Genomic DNA, 23224 nt, shown 5'->3' with positions numbered 1-23224 from the left:
GGTGAGGAAAGCAGATGAGGAGACAAGAAAAGTATAGTCAATCTAGGGACTTAACTAGAGAAATTATGTGGTGAAAGAGCTGGGTGAGATCAATAGGAGACAAGGAAAAGAGACAAGGAAAGGAGGCTAGTGTGACGAGGCTTGGGGCACTTACTTGGAGAGGTAGAGTTCCATGAGGTTTCTCAGGCCACACACGGACTGGGGCACACACTCCAGCTGGTTGTCGTTCAAGGAAAGCACTTCCAAAGCATCCCGCAAAATTACTGGAAACTCAATTGGGCATACTACCAAGCAGGGGAAAGGCACGTGCATGCACGCACACACACACACGCACACGCACACACACGCACACACACGCGCACACACACGGTCAATGACCATCAGCAGTCACTGCAGGATCAGGATGTACAGTATGGGGTTACTAATTGCTGGAGCGGTCAGAGAAGGGGGAGAGAGAAAGAGAGAGATATGGAGGGAGAGAGAGAAAATAGAGAGATATGGAGGGAGAGAAAGAAAAGTGCGAGATATGGAGGGAGAGAGAAAAGAGAGCGAGATATGGAGGGAGATAGAAAAAAGAGAGAGATATGGAGGGAGAGAGAGAAAAGAGAGATATGGAGGGAGAGAGAGAAAAGAGAGATATGGAGAGAGAGAGAGAAAAGAGAGAGATATGGAGGGGGAGAGAGAAAAGAGAGAGATATGGAGGGAGAGAGAGAAAAGAGAGAGATATGGAGGGAGAGAGAGAAAAGAGAGAGATGGAGGGAGAGAGAGAAAAGAGAGAGATATGGAGGGAGAGAGAGAAAAGAGAGAGATATGGAGGGAGAGAGAGAAAAGAGAGCGAGATATGGAGGGAAATAGAGAGAAAAGAGAGAGATATGGAGGGAAATAGAGAGAAAAGAGAGAGATATGGAGGGAGAGAGAGAAAAGAGAGAGATATGGAGGGAGAGAGAGAAAAGAGAGAGATATGGAGGGAGAGAGAGAAAAGAGAGCGAGATATGGAGGGAAATAGAGAGAAAAGAGAGCGAGATATGGAGGGAGAGAGAGAAAAGAGAGAGATATGGAGGGAGAGAGAGAAAAGAGCGAGATATGGAGGGAGAGAGAGAAAAGAGCGAGATATGGAGGGAGAGAGAGAAAAGAGAGAGATATGAGGGAGAGAGAAAAGAGAGAGATATGGAGGGAGAGAGAGAAAAGAGCGAGATATGGAGGGAGAGAGAGAAAAGAGAGAGATATGGAGGGAGAGAGAAAAGAGAGAGATATGGAGGGAGAGAGAGAAAAGAGCGAGATATGGAGGGAGAGAGAGAAAAGAGCGAGATATGGAGGGAGAGAGAGAAAAGAGCGAGATATGGAGGGAGAGAGAGAAAAGAGAGAGATATGAGGGAGAGAGAAAAGAGAGAGATATGGAGGGAGAGAGAGAAAAGAGCGAGATATGGAGGGAGAGAGAGAAAAGAGAGAGATATGGAGGGAGAGAGAAAAGAGAGAGATATGGAGGGAGAGAGAGAAAAGAGAGAGATATGGAGGGAGAGAGAGAAAAGAGAGAGATGGAGGGAGAGAGAAAAGAGAGAGATATGGAGGGAGAGAGAGAAAAGAGAGATATGGAGGGAGAGAGAGAAAAGAGAGATATGGAGGGAGAGAGAGAAAAGAGAGAGATATGGAGGGAGAGAGAGAAAAGAGAGAGATATGGAGGGAGAGAGAGAAAAGAGAGAGATATGGAGGGAGAGAGAGAAAAGAGAGAGATATGGAGGGAGAGAGAGAAAAGAGAGAGATATGGAGGGAGAGAGAGAAAAGAGAGAGATATGGAGGGAGAGAGAGAAAAGAGAGAGATATGGAGGGAGAGAGAGAAAAGAGAGAGAGCACGACTGTGTGGTCCAGATGACCGTGATGAGAGGCATTCTTCTCCTATGACAGGGTAAAATAGAGGGGTTTCCAAACCACATGAGCAAGGGCTTTGGACCCAAATGTGACCAGGATCACTGCTCATATAAGCTGTTTATTAAACTCTGTCCATGCCAGATTGAGATAGAGAATCTGACCAGACAATCAACAAAGTAATGATTCTACCACAGTCCCAGTGCAGACTGCCACAGTCCCAGTGCAGACTGCCACAGTCCCAGTGCAGACTGCCACAGTCCCAGTGCAGACTGCCACAGACCCAGTACACTCCAGCCCTGTTACAGACCACTTTAGATCGGTTCAGTCCAGTTCATTACAAACCACGACAGATTGGTCTAGTCCAGTTTAAGTCCAGTTCACTACAGACCACAATGATTCAGTCCAGTCATGTCAAGTTTAAAGTCCAGTCCATGTTAGACCACTAAAGTAACACTACAGTCAACAGCGCCAGTCCACATGAGTCCAGAACCAGTACCTGGGTCCGGGTCTCTCCTGTGCCATGTGGTCAGGAAGGCCAGCTTCCTGGTTTTGGGTCCCTCCTCAGTCCTGAAACAAAACAGTTCCAACTTCCATCACATTCATGCATTCTTGGTTGTATTTTTTATTGTTTACCATGTCAGCTGAAAAGTGCTTATCTAGGATCAGTTTTTCCTTTGAGATTATAATGAATAAGATTAGGGGCCTGAATAAAGATAGGGTGGACCTGATCCTAGATCGCGAGTCCTACTCTGAGACGCTTGATGCATACAGCCCCAGGTTCCATTACGGTGGTTTGCCCCTTCCCCCAAGAGATACCCCTTCCCCCAAGTCCTACCCCTTCCCCCAAGTCCTACACCTACCATATTACTTTCATTAATCCATAGTACCCAAAGTTGCTAACACCAAAACGTTATGGACTAGGGTAAGCAAGAAGCTAGGGGAAAAAATGGAACCAGGCCTTGAAGTGAGTGGAAAATATTAAGAGTAAGAGGTTAAGGCCATGTCCAGAAACAACTCCTAGGCCCTAGACCCTAAACACTTAGAGCCCGTCCAGAAACAACTCCTAACCCCTAGACACTTAAACCCCGTCCAGAAACAACTCCTAGCCCCTAGACTCTTAGACCCTGTCCAGAAACAACTCCTAGCCCCTAGACCCTTAGACCCTGTCCAGAAACAACTACTAGCCCCTAGACCCTTAGACCCTGTCGAGAAACAACTCCTAGCCCCTAGACCCTTAGACCCTGTCCAGAAACAACTCTTATCCCCTAGACACTTGTAGATCTGAAAGAACTGGAAAGGTTTAAGCAATAAGGTGAAACTCTGACCTAGCATGTCAAAGGGAAAGGTGGAGCTTCTAACATAGTGCTTATTCCAGAGAGAGATATAGAGAGAGAACAGGGCTAGTGTCCACTCCTTGGACTCAGTATCTAGCACCTTCAGATCTACACAAGCTTATAGGGGCTAGTAGTTGTTTCTGGACGTGGCCTAAGTGTGAGTGGTAAGATGTATGACCTTTCACCTACTTGCCCAGCTGGTTCCTGGAGAGGTCAAGGGTTCTGAGCAGAGAGCATTTCCACTTGTTGGATGCCGGGAGAGTGGAGATCTGATTCCTACACAGTCTGAGAGAGACCAGGGCCTGATGAAGAGAATGAGCGGGAGAGGGAGAGAGAGAAAGATAGGGAGAGAAAGGGTGAGGGAGGGAAAGAGGGAGAAAGAGACAGTGTCACCAAAGCATGGCCTGTGGTCATGACAACTTAATTCACATCTAGTGTCCCTGCTTCCCTGTCTCCCGTTGACGTCACTCTCTCTTTTCCCTCTCTTACTCTTCTGTTTCTCTTCCTCTATTCTATTCCAGTGAAACACCACAAATGCCATTATAATCAACAATCTTGCACTACTCATTCCTTTACAAACATTTGGAAAATTGCTTCATAAAGCCCATTGCATTCCTGAGGTAAATTAAACATTCCATCGTTCTCCTCGGAATTGAGGAACCTAAATTAAACTTAACATCCGTTTCCATTCATTATTACTGTTACACTAATATCTTTAAAACCTAATCAAGCGTACCGATTCATCGTACTAATGCTGAGAACAAGGTTGACGTTTTACGTATTGTATTCCTAACCAATTGTGTTTTTTTGTTCGTTTCTTTGCGTTGTTTGTAACTTATTTTTTTACTTATTTTGTACATAATGTTGCTGCTACCATCTCTTATGACCGAAAATAACTTCTAGACATCAGAACTGCGATTCATCACCACACACTGGCAGAATCTTTTTTTTCCTTTAACAAGTCGAGCCCGACGTGAATGACATACTGCTTTCCCGGGAACAGGCCCAGATCCCCGTCATTTGCGTGAAGAGAAGGCAGAGAAAAAGGGGCCGGAGGGCGGGCTGCCTTCTGAGAATTTGTAGGCGATCGAATAAACCCCCACTTCCTTCCATTCTGCTAGCAATCTTTGGAAAATAAATCGATGACCTATGCGGAAGATTAAACTACCAACGGGACATTCAAAACTGTAATATCTTATGTTTCACGGAGTCGTGGCTGAATGACGACATTATCAAAATACAGCTGGCTGGTTATATGCTGTATCGGCAGGATAGAACAGCGGCGTCTGGTAAGACAAGGGGCGGTGGACTATGTATTTTTGTAAATAGCTGGTGTACGATATCTAAGGAAGTCTCAAGGTTTTGCTCGCCTGAGGTAGAGCTTCTCATGATAAGCTGTAGACCACACTATCTACCTAGAGAGTTTTCATCTGTATTTTTCGTAGCTGTCTACATACCACCACAGACTGATGCTGGCACTAAGACCGCACTCAATGAGCTGTATACCGCCATAAGGAAACAGGAAAACGCTCACCCAGAGGTGGCGCTCCTAGTAGCCGGGGACTTTAATGCAGGGAAACTTAAATCCATTTTACCAAATTTCTGTTAAATATGCAACCAGAGGGGGAAAAAAACTCTGGACCACGTTTAGCCCACACACAGAGATGCATACAAAGCTCTCCCTCACCCTCCATTTGGTAAATCTGACCATAATTCTATCCTCCTGATTCCCGCTTACAAGCAAAAATTAAAGCAGGAAGCACCAGTGACTCGATCAATAAAAAAGTGGTCAGATGAAGCAGATGCTAAGCTACAGGTCTGTTTTGCTATCACAGACTGGAATATGTTCCGGGATTCCGCCAATGGCACTGAGGAGTACACCACATCAGTTATTGGCTTTATCAATAAGTGCATCGATGACGTCGTCCCCACAGTGACCATACGTACATACCCCAACCAGAAGCCATGGATTCCCTGCAACGTCTGCACTGAGCTAAAGGCTAGAGCTGCCGCTTTCAAGGAGAGGGACTCTAAGCTCATAAGAAATACCACTATGCCCCCCGACGAACCATCAAACAGGCAAAGCGTCAATACAGGACTAAGATCGAATCGTACTACACCGGCTCTGACGCTCGTCGGGTGTGGCAGGGCTTGCAAACCATTACAGACTACAAAAGGAAGCACAGCCGAGAGCTGCCCAGTGACAGAAGCCTACCAGACGAGCTAAACTACTTTTATGCTCGCTTCGAGGCAAATAACACTGAAACATGCATGAGCACCAGCTGTTATGGAAGACTGTGTGATCACATTCTCTGCAGCAGATTTGAGTAAGACCTTTAAACAGGTCAACATTCACAAGGCCGCAGGATTACCAGGAGGTGTACTGCGAGCATGCGCTGAACAACTGGCAAATGTCGTCACAGATATTTTCAACCTCTCCCTGTCCGAGTCTGTAATACCAACATGTTTTAAGCAGACCACCATTGTCCCTGTGCCCAAGAACACTAAGGTAACCTGCCTAAATGACTACCGACCCGTAGCACTCACGTCTGTAGCCATGAAGTGCTTTGAAAGGCTGGTCATGGCTCAGATTCTATTGTGTTATTAACTGTACGTTTGTTTATCCCATGTGTAACTCTGTGTTGTTGTTTTTGTCGCACTGCTTTGCTTTATCTTGGCCAGGTTGCAGTTGTAAATGAGAACTTGTTCTCAACTGGCCTACCTGGTTAAATAAAGGTAAAATAAAAAAAATAAACATCAACTCCATTATCCCAGAAACCCTAGACACACTCCAATTTGCATACTGCCCCAACAGATCCACAGATGATACAATCTCTATTGCACTTCACACTACCCTTTCCCACCTGGACAAAAGGAACACCTATGTGAGAATGCTATTCATTGACTACAGCTCAGCGTTCAACACCACAGTGCCCTCAAAGCTCATCAATAAGCTAAGAACCCTGAGACTAAACACCTCCCTCTACAACTGGATCCTGGACTTCCTGATGGGCCGCCCCCAGTTGGTAAGGGTAGGTACCAACACATCCGCCACGCTGATCCTCAACACGGGCCCCTCAGGGGTGCGTGCTCAGTCCCCTCCTGTACTCCTTGTTCACTCATGACTGCAGTGGTAGGCCTGATCACCGACAACAACGATGAGACAGCCTATAGGGAGGAGGTCAGAGACCTGGCCGTGTGGTGCCAGGACAACCTCTCCCTCAATGTGATCAATACAAAGGAGATGATTGTGGACTACAGAAAAAAGAGGATCGATCACGCCCCCATTCTCATCGACAGAGCAGTAGTGGAGCAGGTTGAGAGCATCAAGTTCCTTGGTGTCCACATCACCCACAAACTAACATGGCCCAAGCACACCAAGACAGTCATGAAAAGGGCACAACAAAACCTATTCCCCCTAAAGAGACTGAAACGAATTTGGCATGGGTCATGAGATCCTCAAAAGGTTCCACAGCTGCACCATCGAGAGCATCCTGACTGGTTGCATCACTGCCTGGTATGGCAACTTCTCGGCCTCCAACCGCAAGGCACTACAGAGGGTAGTGCGTACGGCCCAGTACATCACTGGGGCTAAGCTTCCTGCCATCCAGGACCTATACCAGGCGGTGTCAGAGGAAGGCCCTAAAAATAGTCAAAGACTCCAGCCACCCTAGTCATAGACTGTTCTCTCTGCTATCACACAGCAAGCGGTACCAGAGCGCCAAGTCTAGGTCCAAGAGGCTTCTAAACAGCTTCTACCCCCAAGCCATAAGACTTCTGAACATCTAATCAAATGGTCACCCAGACTATTTGCATTGCTCCCCCTCTTTTACGCCACTGATATTGTTATAAACTATGCATAGTCACTTTAATAACTCTACCTACATGTACATATTACCTCAACTAACCGGTGCCCCCGCACATTGACTCTGTACCGGTACCCTGTATATAGTCTCGCTATTGTTTTTACTGCTGCTCTTTAATTACTTTTTACTTTTATTTCTTATTCATATTTTTTTTAACTGCATTGTTGGTTAGGGTCTCGTAAGTAAGCATTTCACTGTAAGGTCTAGCTAGACCTGTTGTATTCGGCGCATGTGACTAATAAAATTTGATTTGATTTTGATTTGAATCATTGTTTCAGTTGGGGTTCACTGACTGCAGAGTAGTACAGCACTGCCACCTTGAGGTCATTGGGTAAACTACAGGTTTAATACAGAAATCATCTTCTGAGTGGTTACTTAAAAAGGTTCAATATGCAGAAATCCCTCCGCCATTTCCTCATTGCTAAAATTCTAATAGTTTGCCTAATTTCAGTTTATGTGACAAAAAAATCAAATACATAAAATCATTGTACCATCTAAACTGCTGTGAAATATATTTTCAATAACCCAAAATATTGTATTTTAAGGTATTTGAAGCTGATGTACAAAACCAAAAGTACAAGACACAAAAACTAAACTTTAGAATGGGAAGCATAGCAAGAGCATACATAGAACTGATCTACTGCGTCGTAGACTTGCTTTAAATGAGTGAGATCTATAAAGCACATTTCTATGTGAATTTGATCTTGTCGCCCAAACACAGTAAAGCTTATGGAGGTTTAGGGAGGTTTATTTAGGTTAGACCCATCAAGTCAACAAATCCAATGCTTCTAGCCAGGCCCAAACGGAATCAGCCATGAACCACCATGTAGGAAACTCTGCTCCCAGTGTTGTTAAGCTGCTTTGGCCTGGGCTTTAGCTCAGCATTGTTGGGGTTTGAGTGCAACTCAAAACCCTGTTAGCCCACTGAGCTGAAGCCTAGGCCACACAATGCTAGTGCTACCCATCCTTACCTCCAGCTCGAATATATAGGAGGGCAGCTCCTTGATGACGTTGTCCGAGAAATCCACCTCCTGCAGCTGAGTTCTCCAGAAGATGGAGATGGTATTGGGAAGACTCTCGATGGCGTTGGATGAGGCTCGACAGTGCTTCTACAGTGGGGGGAAACACCAATCAATGACTCACATCATCCAGAAGATGTTTCAAAACCATCACTCAAGTTCTCTGAATACAAGAGGGCAAAGGAGGTAGTGAAGCTTCGCTGAGAGGAGTCTGTATGATTTAAAAGACATGACCACTTTCCATTTCAATACCTAGTGCCTTCTTTCCTCTACTCCGACAATGGTCACAAATCTATACGGACTGGATAGGTGTAAGCAACTAGTGTGATGGTTCTACCCAGTTCTCCATTGGAGCTTCCACCATATTCCTTTCACCAATCCAGTCCTTTCAGAACTGAACATTTAGAAGGGGATAGGAGATACAGGAAGGTGCTAGGGATCCAAAAGGAACCAGGCCCTAGTTTCTTCCTATCAGGGGAACCATAGAGAAACAATTAATAGATATATTTGAGAAGAACACTAAACAGGGTAGGATCTAAAGGAAGGTGCTAGGGTTCCAAATGGAACAAGGCCGTAGTGTCTAGTGTAGTGTCTGCCTACCAGAGGGCAGGCCCAGGGGTCAGGGAAGCTGGTGAGTCTGTTCCGGCAGACTTTGAGGGTAGTGAGGGATTTGAAAGAGTGAAGAACGGCAGAGGGAAGACTGGTCAGACAGTTGTCAGACACATCCAGCTCCTCCAGCTTACGCAGACCTATCCAGTTAGTACCTGAGGAGGAGCAGAAGAGGGCAATCAATCAATTCATTCATCAATCTTCATTTGTAGAAACAAGATAGCAATACAATATACTTCACATGAACAAATAAAGACAAAATAGAAAGCAGAGAAAAACTATTTGAGATCAGAATAAAATCCTAAGAGCCCTTCTAAGAACATATTGATATACATTTGTGACAAAGAGCAAAGAGCACTCTGATATGCGGTGGATCATACCATCAGGAATGTCAAACAGGGAGGTGAGCTTGTTCTTAGCAGCAGAGAGCCTCTGGACTCTTGTGAGATGGAGCAGTCCAGACGGCAGGCTGGTCAACTCATTCTGAGACAGATTCACCTGGCGAAGTCTACAGTAGGACAGGAGCAGAGAACGAACACACACACACGTCAGGATTAAGTGAGATGGTGAGGCTAACAATACAACAGAGATCTGCAGAACAGCAGACTACAGATATTACAAACACAGAGTGGACAAAACATTAAGAACTCTTTCCATGACATAGACTGACCAGGTGATCCTTAAATCCTTAAAGAAGGATTTTTAAGCCTTGAGACAATTGAGACATGGATTGTGTATGTGTGCCATTCAGAGGGTGAATGGGCAAGACATACATGTAAGTGCCTTTGAACAGGGTATGGTAGTAGGTGCCAGGCACACTGGTTTGTGTCAAGAACTGCAATGCTTCTGGGTATTTCATGCTCAACAGTTCTCTGTGTGTATCAAGAATGGTCCACCACCCAAAGGACATCCAACGTGACACAACTGTGGAAAGCATTGGAGACGACATGGGCCAGCATCCCTGTGAAATGTTTGACACCTTGTAGAGTCCATCCCCCAACGAATTGAAGCTGTTCTGAGGGCAAAAGGGAGGGTGCAACTCCATATTAGGAAGGTGTTCCTAATGTTTGGTATAGTCCGTGTAAATGTGTGTGTACAGTGTACACACTGCAGTGGACCTGTTTAACTAGAAGTCCCCACAAGAATAGTAAACAAACAAAACGTTAACCAACTGGGGACATTTTGTTAGTCAAATGCTATTTCTAGGGTGTTTAAGGTTAAGTTTAGGGTTAGCAGCTAGGTTAAGGGTTAAGTTTAGGTTTTCAGGTTAAGGAAAATAGTATTTTCAATGGGACTGAATTGTGTGTTCCCACAAGGGTGTGTGTGTGTGTGTGTGTGTGCGCACGCGCTAGGGCTGGCTGATATATGAAACCTCTCGCTTCCCCTCTGTTTACACACACAGGCCAAGCCCCTCCCCCTGCCACTCACAACAACAAAGACTAAAGATCACTTCTTCTCTGACAAGCGGTTTCAACTCGATATTTGTGTTTGAGGTTTGGTCCAACAGAATGGGTTGTATGGACACTGAAACACATTGAGACATTATATTACTGTAATGGAGGAGGTGTTAACCTGGAGACTGAAACACATTGAGACATTATATTACTGTAATGGAGGAGACGTTAACCTGGAGACTGAAACACATTGAGACATTATATTACTGTAATGGAGGAGACGTTAACCTGGAGACTGAAACACATTGAGACATTATATTACTGTAATGGAGGAGGCGTTAACCTGGAGACTGAAACACATTGAGACATTATATTACTGTAATGGAGGAGGTGTTAACCTGGAGACTGAAACACATTGAGACATTATATTATTGTAATGGAGGAGGCGTTAACCTGGAGACTGAAACACATTGAGACATTATATTATTGTAATGGAGGAGGTGTTAACCTGGAGACTGAAACACATTGAGACATTATATTACTGTAATGGAGGAGGCGTTAACCTGGAGACTGAAACACATTGAGACATTATATTACTGTAATGGAGGAGGTGTTAACCTGGAGACTGAAACACATTGAGACATTATATTACTGTAATGGAGGAGACGTTAACCTGGAGACTGAAACACATTGAGACATTATATTACTGTAATGGAGGAGGCGTTAACCTGGAGACTGAAACACATTGAGACATTATATTACTGTAATGGAGGAGACGTTAACCTGGAGACTGAAACACATTGAGACATTATATTACTGTAATGGAGGAGACGTTAACCTGGAGACTGAAACACATTGAGACATTATATTACTGTAATGGAGGAGGTGTTAACCTGGAGACTGAAACACATTGAGACATTATATTACTGTAATGGAGGAGGTGTTAACCTGGAGACTGAAACACATTGAGACATTATATTACTGTAATGGAGGAGGTGTTAACCTGGAGACTGAAACACATTGAGACATTATATTACTGTAATGGAGGAGGTGTTAACCTGGAGACTGAAACACATTGAGACATTATATTACTGTAATGGAGGAGACGTTAACCTGGAGACTGAAACACATTGAGACATTATATTACTGTAATGGAGGAGGTGTTAACCTGGAGACTGAAACACATTGAGACATTATATTACTGTAATGGAGGAGGCGTTAACCTGGAGACTGAAACACATTGAGACATTATATTACTGTAATGGAGGAGACGTTAACCTGGAGACTGAAACACATTGAGACATTATATTACTGTAATGGAGGAGGCGTTAACCTGGAGACTGAAACACATTGAGACATTATTTTACTGTAATGGAGGAGGCGTTAACCTGGAGACTGAAACACATTGAGACATTATATTACTGTAATGGAGGAGACGTTAACCTGGAGACTGAAACACATTGAGACATTATATTACTGTAATGGAGGAGACGTTAACCTGGAGACTGAAACACATTGAGACATTATATTACTGTAATGGAGGAGACGTTAACCTGGAGACTGAAACACATTGAGACATTATATTACTGTAATGGAGGAGGCGTTAACCTGGAGACTGAAACACATTGAGACATTATATTACTGTAATGGAGGAGACGTTAACCTGGAGACTGAAACACATTGAGACATTATATTACTGTAATGGAGGAGACGTTAACCTGGAGACTGAAACACATTGAGACATTATATTACTGTAATGGAGGAGGCGTTAACCTGGAGACTGAAACACATTGAGACATTATATTACTGTAATGGAGGAGACGTTAACCTGGAGACTGAAACACATTGAGACATTATATTACTGTAATGGAGGAGACGTTAACCTGGAGACTGAAACACATTGAGACATTATTTTACTGTAATGGAGGAGACAACCTTTCTAACCATACCCTGTTTATGTCTCAACTACTCAGATTGAGAGCAGAACAGACACTACTACAACGAGAGTATCAATAAACATTGTTTCTGGAAAATGAATGCTCAGTTTGTTGCGAGCAGCATTGCGGTACCACGCACCGCTAGCAGCATACTAGCGGTCTAGTTTGTGTTTTATAAATGTGCAATAAGCATAAAACACAATTATTTAAGGAATTGGCAACTCGTTCACATTCTGAGAAAGAAGGTAGGACACTTGATTTCAACATCTGAACAAAGTGGACAGGCTAGCATGCTGTTCAAACAGTTGGAGATGGACAGAAGGGTATGTTCATTACAGTTCAACTGTTCTCCATTGTTAGCTAGTAAATAGATCCAAGTTGGCTAAACTTGAAATATGAATATTAGCTGGCTAAAATGTGGGCTTGTGCTTGGGAGTTTGTTTATGAGACCTGTGTTCATTTTCTATAAGGCCTGCTACAACAAGTTAGTCATTATTAGTGAATGTGCATAATGCATGGTTCTGGTTAAATTTGTAACAAAAAGGTCATTTTCATAAAGACTTGAAAGCCAGATCAGTGATTATTGCAAAAAAGCAGGTTAAACTATTTTGATAAAATAATGAAATGATTAGTCGTATGGTTGTGTAAGGCTTATAATTAGCCTAGGTCTAATTTCACAAACCCTGAAGTATTAGATTATTGCTGATTGCAGTGTATTTGACCTTTAAATCCTATAACAAAGCTTATATAGAGAAAATATGTTTAAAAGATATCATGAATCATCCACAAGTTTGAAAAATATCTAGATACGGAGCAGATGGAGCAAATGATCACCTGGAGCAGATGATCTCCTGTGAGCTCTGTGCTGTGTGCAGCTCTTTGAACAGGTTGTTGGAGAGGTCTAGGGTCCGGAGCTGTATGAGCCCCCAGGGGACCACGGAGGGCAGGGAGCTGAGGCTGTTACAGGACAGGTCCAGGTGGGAGATACGGGACGACACGTCCATGAACCAGTCCAGCTCCAACCACGGCAGCTTCAGACCTGACCAACGGCCACATAGTAGCTAGAGGGGGAGAGAGGAAACAACACGTTGGCTGACGTTTTTATGGTGCACAACACACACACACACACACACACACCACCTGGCCTGACCAACACACTGGGTAAAACATAACACATTCACAGAGAGAAAAATACATACATACATACATACATACATACATACATACATACATACATACATACATACATACATACATACATACATACATACACACACAAACGCAGGCAAACGCAGACACACACAAACAAACGCAGACACACACACAAATACACACACAGACACAAATACACACACAACTCCCCTCAGTTACCTTTTCTCCCGCTGGTTCTGTGTGTGTGTCTGCTTCTTCTACCAGTCGTTGTTCAACGAGCAGTCTGCTGAAGGCTGGATAATCCATCAGGGTGTATGAGGACAGCCCAGCGCCATTCTGCAGCAGGAATCTAGCTATCTCCTCATTACCTACATAGAACACAGTTAGATATCCGGACGTTCTGAACAGACCCCTGGTCTAAGATAACAGGAAGCGCTCCTCATTTCTCCACCAATATGCCCAGAGTAAGCTGAAGTTGCTCATAGACACTGATTTTGAGTGAGTTTTGCATTTCCCCCTCTTAATGGTTAAGCGTTGGGGAAGCTGATCCTATATCATAAAGCCAGAATAAGGAAGTGAGTTGGATTGGAGGTTGAATTGGAGACACAGTAGAGTAGGAGGAAATCCCCGTCTGCTGTTTTCAGCCTGACAACACAGTAGGAATGTCTAACTCTAACATTTGGTCCAAAGTGGTTAATATGTAAGCGTACATCAAATCTAATCAACTTCTATTGGTCGCATACACATATTTAGCAGATGTTATTGCAGGTGTAGCAAAATGCTGGTGTTCCTTGCTCCAACAGTGCAGTAACATCTAATAATGCGAGAAATAATTTTTACAAAAAATAAAAACGCAAGATACAGTGCAAGCTTCTATACTTGACTGTGTTCTCTACTTTTGTGTGAGGCATGTGTGTGTGTGGCTTATGTGTGAGGTATTTGTGGGCTGTGTTCATTTGTGTGTGTATGTATATACACACTATCGTTCAAAAGTTTGGGGTCACTTAGAAATGTTGCCTCTTCACTGTTGACGTTGAGACTGGTGTTTTGTGGGTACTATTTAATGAAGCTGCCAGTTGAGGCCTTGTGATGAGTCTGTTTCTCAAACTAGACACTAATGTACTTGTCCTCTTTCTCAATTTTGCACCTGGGCCTCCCACTACTCTTTCTATTCTGGTTAGAGCCTGTTTGCGTGAAGGGAGTAGTACACAGTGTTGTACGAGATCTCCAGTTTCTTGGCAATTTCTCGCATGGAATAGCATTCATTTCTCAGAACAAGTATAGACTGACGAGTTTCAGAAGAAAGTTCTTTGTTTCTGGCCATTTTGAGCCTGTAATCGAACCCACAAATGCTGATGCTCCAGATACTCAACTAGTCTAAAGAAGGACAGTTTTATTGCTTCTTTAATAAGCACAACACTTCTCAGCTGTGCTAACATAATTGCAAAAGGGTTTTCTAATGATCAAATAGCCTTTTAAAATGATAAACTTGGACTAGCTAACACAATGTGCCATTGGAACACAGGAGTGATGGTTGCTGATAATGGGCCTCTGTACGCCTATGTAGATATTCCATAAAAAATCTGGCGTTTCCAGCTACAATAGTCATTTACAACACTAACACTGTCTACACAGTATTTCTAATACATTTTATGTAATTTTAATGGACAAAAAATGTGCTTATCTGGCAAAAACAAGGAGATTTCTAAGTGAAGCCAAACTTTTGAACGGTAGTGTATGTGTGGCGTATGTGTGCACGTGTACAGTATGTGTGTATGTGGAGTACATGTACAGTGAGGGAAAAAAGTATTTGATCCCCTGCTGATTTTGTACGTTTGCCCACTGACAAAGAAATGATCAGTCTATAATTTTAATGGTAGGTTTATTTGAACAGTGAGAGACAGAATAAGAACAAAAAAATCCTGAAAAACGCATGTCAAAAATGTTATCAAATGATTTGCATTTTAACGAGGGAAATAAGTATTTGACCCCTCTGCAAAACATGACTTAGTACTTGGTGGCAAAACCCTTGTTGGCAATCACAGAGGTCAGACGTTTCTTGTAGTTGGCCACCAGGTTTGCACACATCTCAGGAGGGATTTTGTCCCACTCCTCTTTGCAGATCTTCTCCAAGTCATTTAGGTCTGGAGACTGGCTAGGCCACTCCAGGACCTTAATGTGCTTCTTCTTGAGCCACTCCTTTGTTCATTGTCATGGGTCCTTGGGTCATTGTCATGCTGGAATACCCATCCACGACCCATTTTCAATGCCCTGGCTGAGGTAAGGAGGTTCTCACCCAAGATTTGACGGTACATGGCCCCGTCCATCGTCCCTTTGATGCGGTGAAGTTGTCCTGTCCCCTTAGCAGAAAAACACCCACAAAGCATAATGTTTCCACCTCCATGTTTGACAGTGGGGATGGTGTTCTTGGGGTCATAGGCAGCATTCCTCCTCCTCCAAACACGGCGAGTTGAGTTGATGCCAAAGAGCTCCATTTTGGTCTCATCTGACCACAACACTTTCACCAGTTGTCTTCTGAATCATTCAGATGTTCATTGGCAAACTTCAGACGGGCATGTATATGAGCTTTCTTGAGCAGGGGAACCTTGCGGGCGCTGCATGATTTCAGTCCTTCACGGCGTAGTGTGTTACCAATTGTTTTCTTGGTGACTATGGTCCCAGCTGCCTTGAGATCATTGACAAGATCCTCCCGTGTAGTTCTGGGCTGATTCCTCACCGTTCTCATGATCATTGCAACTCCACAAGGTGAGATCTTGCATGGAGCCCCAGGCCGAGGGAGACTGACAGTTATTTTGTGTTTCTTCCATTTGCAAATAATCGCACCAACTGTTGTCACCTTCTCACCAAGCTGCTTGGCGATGGTCTTGTAGCCCATTCCAGCCTTGTATAGGTCTACAATCTTGTCCCTGACATCCTTGGAGAGCTCTTTGGTCTTGGCCATGGTGGAGAGTTTGGAATCTGATTGATTGATTGCTTCTGGCTCCCAGGTGTCTTTTATACAGGTAACAAGCTGAGATTAGGAGCACTCCCTTTAAGAGTGTGCTCCTAATCTCAGCTCGTTACCTGTATAAAAGACACCTGGGAGCCAGAAATCTTTCTGATTGAGAGGGGGTCAAATACTTATTTCCCTCATTAAAATGCAAATCAATTTATAACATTTTTGACATGCGTTTTTCTGGATTTTTTAAATGTTATTCTGTCTCTCACTGTTGAAATAAACCTACCATTAAAATTATAGACTGATCATTTCTTTGTCAGTGGGCAAACGTACAAAATCAGCAGGGGATCAAATTCTTTTTTCCCCTCACTGTACACTGTGTATCTTGCCGTCTACCTGCGCGTGCAGCAGCGTAGAGAGGCAGCCCCGTGATGACAGCAAACTCCTCCTGGTGGATGGCACAGTCCTCAGCGTCGGCATGGTAATCCTGCACCAACATTCTAACCACCTCCAGGTGACCCTGTTGGCACGCCGACACCAACATCCAGTTCAGCAGATCTCTGTGGACACACGGACCTGAGAGAGACAAGCAATCTGTTTATCATCTGCTAACTATGATTACTACACAGACAGACAGACGAACCACGTCCCACACACACACTTTCAAAACAATACCTGCAATCTGTTACTATCTATTAACTACTACAACTACACAAACACAGGTGGAAAATGTCACACACACACACACACACACACACACACACACACACACACACACACACACACACACACACACACACAATTGTCACCTGGTACTGAGTCGAGCAGCTCTCTGACCAGGCTGACATGTCCATAGTGTGCAGCCAGGATGGCTGGGTTTCCCTCCGATGGCTCCAGGGGCAGGGGTACACGGGCCTCATGGAGGAGGTAACTCACGCTCTCCGCATCACCATGCTGGGTGGCCACACACAGGAGACGCAGCTGAGGAATGGACGGGAATAGGACAAGTTAGTATATTAGCAGATAGTCAAGTTTTGTTCAAGTCCACCTCTCCACCTCTACCATAGGCTCCACCTTAGCTGATCTGTAGCCAACTCTTCATTCACTGTCATGCTATACAGTTGGGAGCAGGGGGACATTTAATTCCAATCACAGTCAATCCAGGAAGTACACTGAAATTCCAATTCTCTGCAATGTTTTTCAATGAGGAACATTTGGAATTGGAATTTGGTGTCGTTTCTGAATTGATTGGAATTGAAATGGAATTGACCCCAACCCTGGTTGGGAGCATTCAAAAGTTACCATGTACTGCAGCCAGTGTTGCCAATTTAGCAACTTTGTCGCTATATTTAGCTAGTGTTCGGATCCCTCCAGCTACCTTTTGGGAAGTTTTGACACCAAGGGTTACTATGGTTTTGATAGCATTTAGTGACTTTTCCCACTCAATTCTGCCGCAAATTGGTGCTGTGATGTCGTCGCAGCAACGGCAAAATGTCATCTAGTGACAAATCAAGGAGCTAATAGCCATTCTCACTGAAAATTTGTTGGCAATACTGACTGCAGCCAGGTAAAAACATGAGCATCAAAGTTGATGTAATGGCACCATCAGGTGGGCAATCAACGATGTACGACCAATAGATGAGTTAGCCACAGCACATCCAGTATGGAACGAGGCGACCAAGAGATGAGTTAGCCACAGCACATCTAGTATGGAACGAGGCTACCTCTACAACACCTGGATAAGGTGTTAGTGCTTGGCTGAAATAGAATTAGGACTGTCCCCAACTAAAGAAAAGATATTGGTTGACCGAAAGTTTTTTGTTCTTTTGACCAATCGATTTGTCAAAATTTTAAGCCTGTATTTTTCCATTTATACATGTTTTAATAAAATCAACTATATGCATTGAGCTTGTCTGATGCTTTAAGCTTACGGTTTGATGAAATAAGAAATGCCTCAAGAGGGCACCAGAGATCTAGATAACCAGAAGACCTTAACCTGACCCAACTATTCTCCTCCCGCTCCTGCTGGCTTTCGCAGATTATGCCGTTACTCTCCTGAAGTTGCCGGTAATAGGCTGCAGGAGGACTCGGCAACCTTTCTCATGTGGAATGCCGATTTATCTTACCATTTCTACCGATCTGCGTGCCAGTTATGTTTTTCATAAACACATTTTCGTGAAACAGTTTCATTTAATTTATAATATCTTCATATCTCAAAATCATTGTCATGTGGTTAATCAAAATTCTATCCAAAAGAAAATGATAAACCTAAAAAGTAACTTCTATTGCCATTGCCAACTATGTAAAAATAGCCTACATAAATCCAAACAGTACCAGCACACAAAATGAGTACCGGAACCTATTTCAGTCCAAGTCAAGCACTGATAAAATGTAATCAGGTAGGCCTATTTTATGACGTTTCCACTGGATCAGAGCAAGACATTTTTCTCTTTCACGCTGAGTGGTTATCGAAAGGGAGAGAGCTGGAAAGATTTTTCAAATACTTTAAGGAACTATTGTAATTCTCAATTAATATAAAAACATACTTTGTTTGCTTGCTGTTTAAGGTGAAGAAAACTTTACTTTGAGAAGCTCCACAGGTCATTCGTGGTGGTGCGTTAAGCCAATCAGAAATACTATCACATCCCCAAATGGGCACATTTATATACATTTGTGCACAGGCTAGGTAGCCTATAGGCCTACTTCTATGCGTGCGCATCCTTACTCAACATTGACAGGAGCGCTCCAAACAAAAGACAATGACTAAATTGACAAAACGTGTAAATGGAATGAAATAAACCAAAACTTGTTTCTCACAAGTGTAGCACAGGTTGTGCACTCTGAAAACAACGTGTCCACTCCAACAATGAGAACTGGAAGATTGGAATAATAATATCGAATGCATTAACAGAAATGACCATAACTAAAGTAACAAACATTGTAGATGAGACATTATATGAATTGACGGTCAATGTACTACTGGTGATATGTAAATGAAGAAGTGATATAAACTAACAAACGCAAACAATTCACACAATGAATTTATGAAACAATGAATGTGCGCACAAATTGGCAGGAGAGAGCGCATTCTGTAGAGAGAAGTGCATTGTGCATCTGGGCGCTGCATCGGCCGTGCAGCATTTACGGTGAAACGGCCTCAGCAGAAGTCAGGGCATTCATACTTCTTGCGCATCGTGGAGCAGTGCAGAGCTGTTGTCAAGGAAGTGAGTTTGTGTTTTCTACAGGATGTATCCCCCTCCACCTACTGTCAACCAATCATGTCAGTGCGGAGCGACACAGAACACACCGCATTGTTACAACATTTGGAAAGCGCATGGCGATGCGGTATGGTGCTTGATTTGGCCTTTGCATGCCTCTGGAGGCGCCGCAATTGCGTCACACCCTCCATATAGAGCCACCGACCACATTTGTCGGATCAAGCAAAAACGGACAAATAAATGTACATTTCAGAGTTATAAAAATAAAAATAAAATCAATTTTCAGGGAACAAGTAATGGGTTAACAACTTACAGCTGTTCTGCAGCAATGGAAGTAAATTAAGCCTTGAAAGTTGATGCTAACAATTCCTACAGGCGTCCCAACTTTGGTTGATTACTTACAAACCCTCTGTCTGTATAAAAGCAGTGTTGGAACAGACTGTGTTACTACACCCTCTTAAGCATTATTTGGACAGTATTGTACTGCAGGAAGTAGTATATTGATATCATAATGGCGAGAAAAAGGCAATTAACAAAGGAAGACAGATAGACCAGTATAACCCTTAAAAGTGCAGGTCTTTCCTAGAAAAGAAAGAAAGCCTAGGTGTCAGTCAGTAGTTTCCTACACCATCAAAAGGCACTTGGAAACTGGAGGAAACTCAGACAGGAAGAGGTCTGGCAGACACAATGCCACAACAGAATCAGAAGAAAGGTTTCTGAGAGTCAACAGCTTGCGTGATAGGCTGCTCACAGGACAACAGCTTCAAGCTGTTCTGTGAAGGGAGTAGTACACAGCGTTGTATGAGATCTCCAGTTTCTTGGCAATTTTTCACATGGAATAGCCTTCATTTCTCAGAACAAGAATAGGCTGACGAGTTTCAAAAGAAAGGTCATTGTTTCTGGTCATTTTGAGCCTGTAATCAAACCCACAAATGCTGACGCTCCAGATACTCAACTAGTCTAAAGAAGGACAGTTTTATTGCTTCTTTAAATCAGCACAACAGTTTTCAGCTGTGCTAACATAATTGCAAAAGGGTTTTCTAATGATCAATTAGCCTTTTAAAATGATAAACTTGGATTAGCTAACACAACGTGCCATTGGAACACAGGAGTGATGGTTGCTGATAATGGGCCTCTGTACACCTAACATTAACAATGTCTACACTGTATTTCTGATAAATGTTATGTTAATGGACAAAAAAAAAAGTGCTTTTCTCAAACACGTTACTGCTTGACTAAAACCATCTCGGGCCGATCAACAGCCTGATGACCAAACAATACCAGTCGACTAATAGAATACTGTGCTCACCGACTGTTGTTCTCTAGGACCAGAGTTGGACCTGGTCTCTGTTCTCATTCCACAGAAACCACAGACAGTTCCAATGCTGAACTTTGTGATTGTATTGTAGGCAAGCACTGGATGGCAGTGTAACTGTTTGAAGTATTGATATATATTAACTGTATCGACCGACTGAATACTTTTTGGGTTCCTTTGGGCACCATGCAGTCTACACACTGTTGTGTTGCCCTACTTCTTACGTAAAGGCTTTTTAAGCACTGGAGAGAGTTGCCAAGCTGCTTTCAAGCACACAGACCTCGTTCCTCTATAATACCTGGTTACCACTGGCCGACATGTTGTGAAGAAGCCTAAAAGTAGCAGTATGAATCTAGCGTCGGGGTATTTTAGGGTACAAGAACAGAAGCCATGTAAATAAAAAGAAAACAGTTCTCCTTTTTCAATCTGACACACAATTGTTTTATAGGCATGTATGCATTTTACATTATCTCCAGTCAACCTGTATTACCAGTTCTCAGGAATATGGCAGTAACTGGGTCTCCATATCTCCAGTCAACCTGTATTACCAGTTCTCAGGAATATGGCAGTAACTGGGTCTCCATATCTCCAGTCAACCTGTATTACCAGTTCTCAGGAATATGGCAGTAACTGGGTCTCCATATCTCCAGTCAACCTGTATTACCAGTTCTCAGGAATATGGCAGTAACTGGGTCTCCATATCTCCAGTCAACCTGTATTACCAGTTCTCAGGAATATGGCAGTAACTGGGTCTCCATATCTCCAGTCAACCTGTATTACCAGTTCTCAGGAACATGGCAGTAACTGGGTCTCCATATCTCCAGTCAACCTGTATTACCAGTTCTCAGGAATATGGCAGTAACTGGGTCTCCATATCTCCAGTCAACCTGTATTACCAGTTCTCAGGAATATGGCAGTAACTGGGTCTCCATATCTCCAGTCAACCTGTATTACCAGTTCTCAGGAATATGGCAGTAACTGGGTCTCCATATCTCCAGTCAACCTGTATTACCAGTTCTCAGGAATATGGCAGTAACTGGGTCTCCATATCTCCAGTCAACCTGTATTACCAGTTCTCAGGAACATGGCAGTAACTGGGTCTCCATATCTCCAGTCAACCTGTATTACCAGTTCTCAGGAATATGGCAGTAACTGGGTTGTATTCAGTAGGGAGAAAACGTCTTGAAATGCAGTGAAACCTGGAGGTACTAGCTGAACTCGTCCGATAATAGCCGGAACATATGCTGGTGTGTCAAGTGTTAAATTACAGTGAGCTCCACATCAAATCTATTCCTGAATGACAGGAAGACAAGCAGATAAAAGGTAACCAAGGGCAACACTGAACACGCTAGGAAAGGAGAAGGGGGTTTGGCAGCATGGTTGTTTGGAACCTATCGTATGCACACATACACGCACGCAAGATTACTGTCCCATAATGATCCATACAGTAATGAGATTACTGTCCCGTTATGAACCATATAGTAATGAGATTACTGTCCCATAATGATCCCTACAGTAATGAGATTACTGTCCCATAAAGTAATGAGATTACTGTCCCATAATGATCCATACAGTAATGAGATTACTGTCCGATAAAGTAATGAGTTACTGTCCCATAATGATCCATACAGTAATGAGATTACTGTCCCATAATGATCCATATAGTAATGAGATTACTGTCCCATAAAGTAATGAGATTACTGTCCCATAAAGTAATGAGATTACTGTCCCATAATGATCCATACAGTAATGAGATTACTGTCCCATAAAGTAATGAGATTACTGTCCCATAATGATCCATATAGTAATGAGATTACAGTCCCATAATGATCCATACAGTAATGAGATTACTGTCCCATTATGATCCATACAGTAATGAGGTTACTGTCCCATAATGATCCATACAGTAATGAGATTACTGTCCCATAATGATCCATATAGTAATGAGATTACTGTCCCATAAAGTAATGAGATTACTGTCCCATAATGATCCATACAGTAATGAGATTACTGTCCCATAATGATCCATATAGTAATGAGATTACTGTCCCGTTATGAACCATACAGTAATGAGATTACTGTCCCGTTATGATCCACACAGTAATGAGATTACTGTCCCATAATGATCCATACAGTAATGAGATTACTGTCCCGTTATGATCCACACAGTAATGAGATTACTGTCCCATAATGATCCATACAGTAATGAGATTACTGTCCCATAATGATCCATATAGTAATGAGATTACTGTCCCATAATGATCCATATAGTAATGAGATTACTGTCCCATAATGATCCATACAGTAATGAGATTACTGTCCCGTTATGAACCATACAGTAATGAGATTACTGTCCCGTTATGAACCATACAGTAATGAGATTACTGTCCCGTTATGAACCATACAGTAATGAGATCTGTCCCGTTATGAACCACACAGTAATGAGATTACTGTCCCGTTATGATCCACACAGTAATGAGATTACTGTCCCATAATGATCCATACAGTAATGAGATTACTGTCCCGTTATGATCCACACAGTAATGAGATTACTG

General features: G+C 43.1%; 1 protein-coding gene across 1 annotated transcript in view; it reads right to left on the bottom strand.

Annotated features, from left to right (window-relative positions):
- The window catches only part of lrrk1 (leucine-rich repeat kinase 1), a 174732-nt gene that overhangs the window by 75386 nt on the left and 76122 nt on the right, over positions 1-23224 (bottom strand). Inside the window, exons 4-13 of the mRNA XM_082969697.1 lie at positions 16946-17117; positions 16533-16712; positions 13397-13545; positions 12860-13086; positions 9075-9202; positions 8686-8849; positions 8038-8175; positions 3390-3502; positions 2363-2433; positions 155-284 (exon numbers count right to left, since the gene is read on the bottom strand). Coding sequence (XP_082825823.1) covers positions 155-284; positions 2363-2433; positions 3390-3502; positions 8038-8175; positions 8686-8849; positions 9075-9202; positions 12860-13086; positions 13397-13545; positions 16533-16712; positions 16946-17117 — 1472 coding nt within the window. The remainder of the gene's footprint in view (positions 1-154; positions 285-2362; positions 2434-3389; positions 3503-8037; positions 8176-8685; positions 8850-9074; positions 9203-12859; positions 13087-13396; positions 13546-16532; positions 16713-16945; positions 17118-23224) is intronic.

Source organism: Salmo salar, chromosome 26 (genome assembly GCF_965601325.2).
Source record: "Salmo salar chromosome 26, fSalSal1, whole genome shotgun sequence".
NCBI classification, from domain to species: Eukaryota; Metazoa; Chordata; class Actinopteri; order Salmoniformes; family Salmonidae; genus Salmo; species Salmo salar.
Note: the sequence above shows the minus strand (reverse complement) of the source record. Positions and strands in the feature narration are given on the sequence as shown.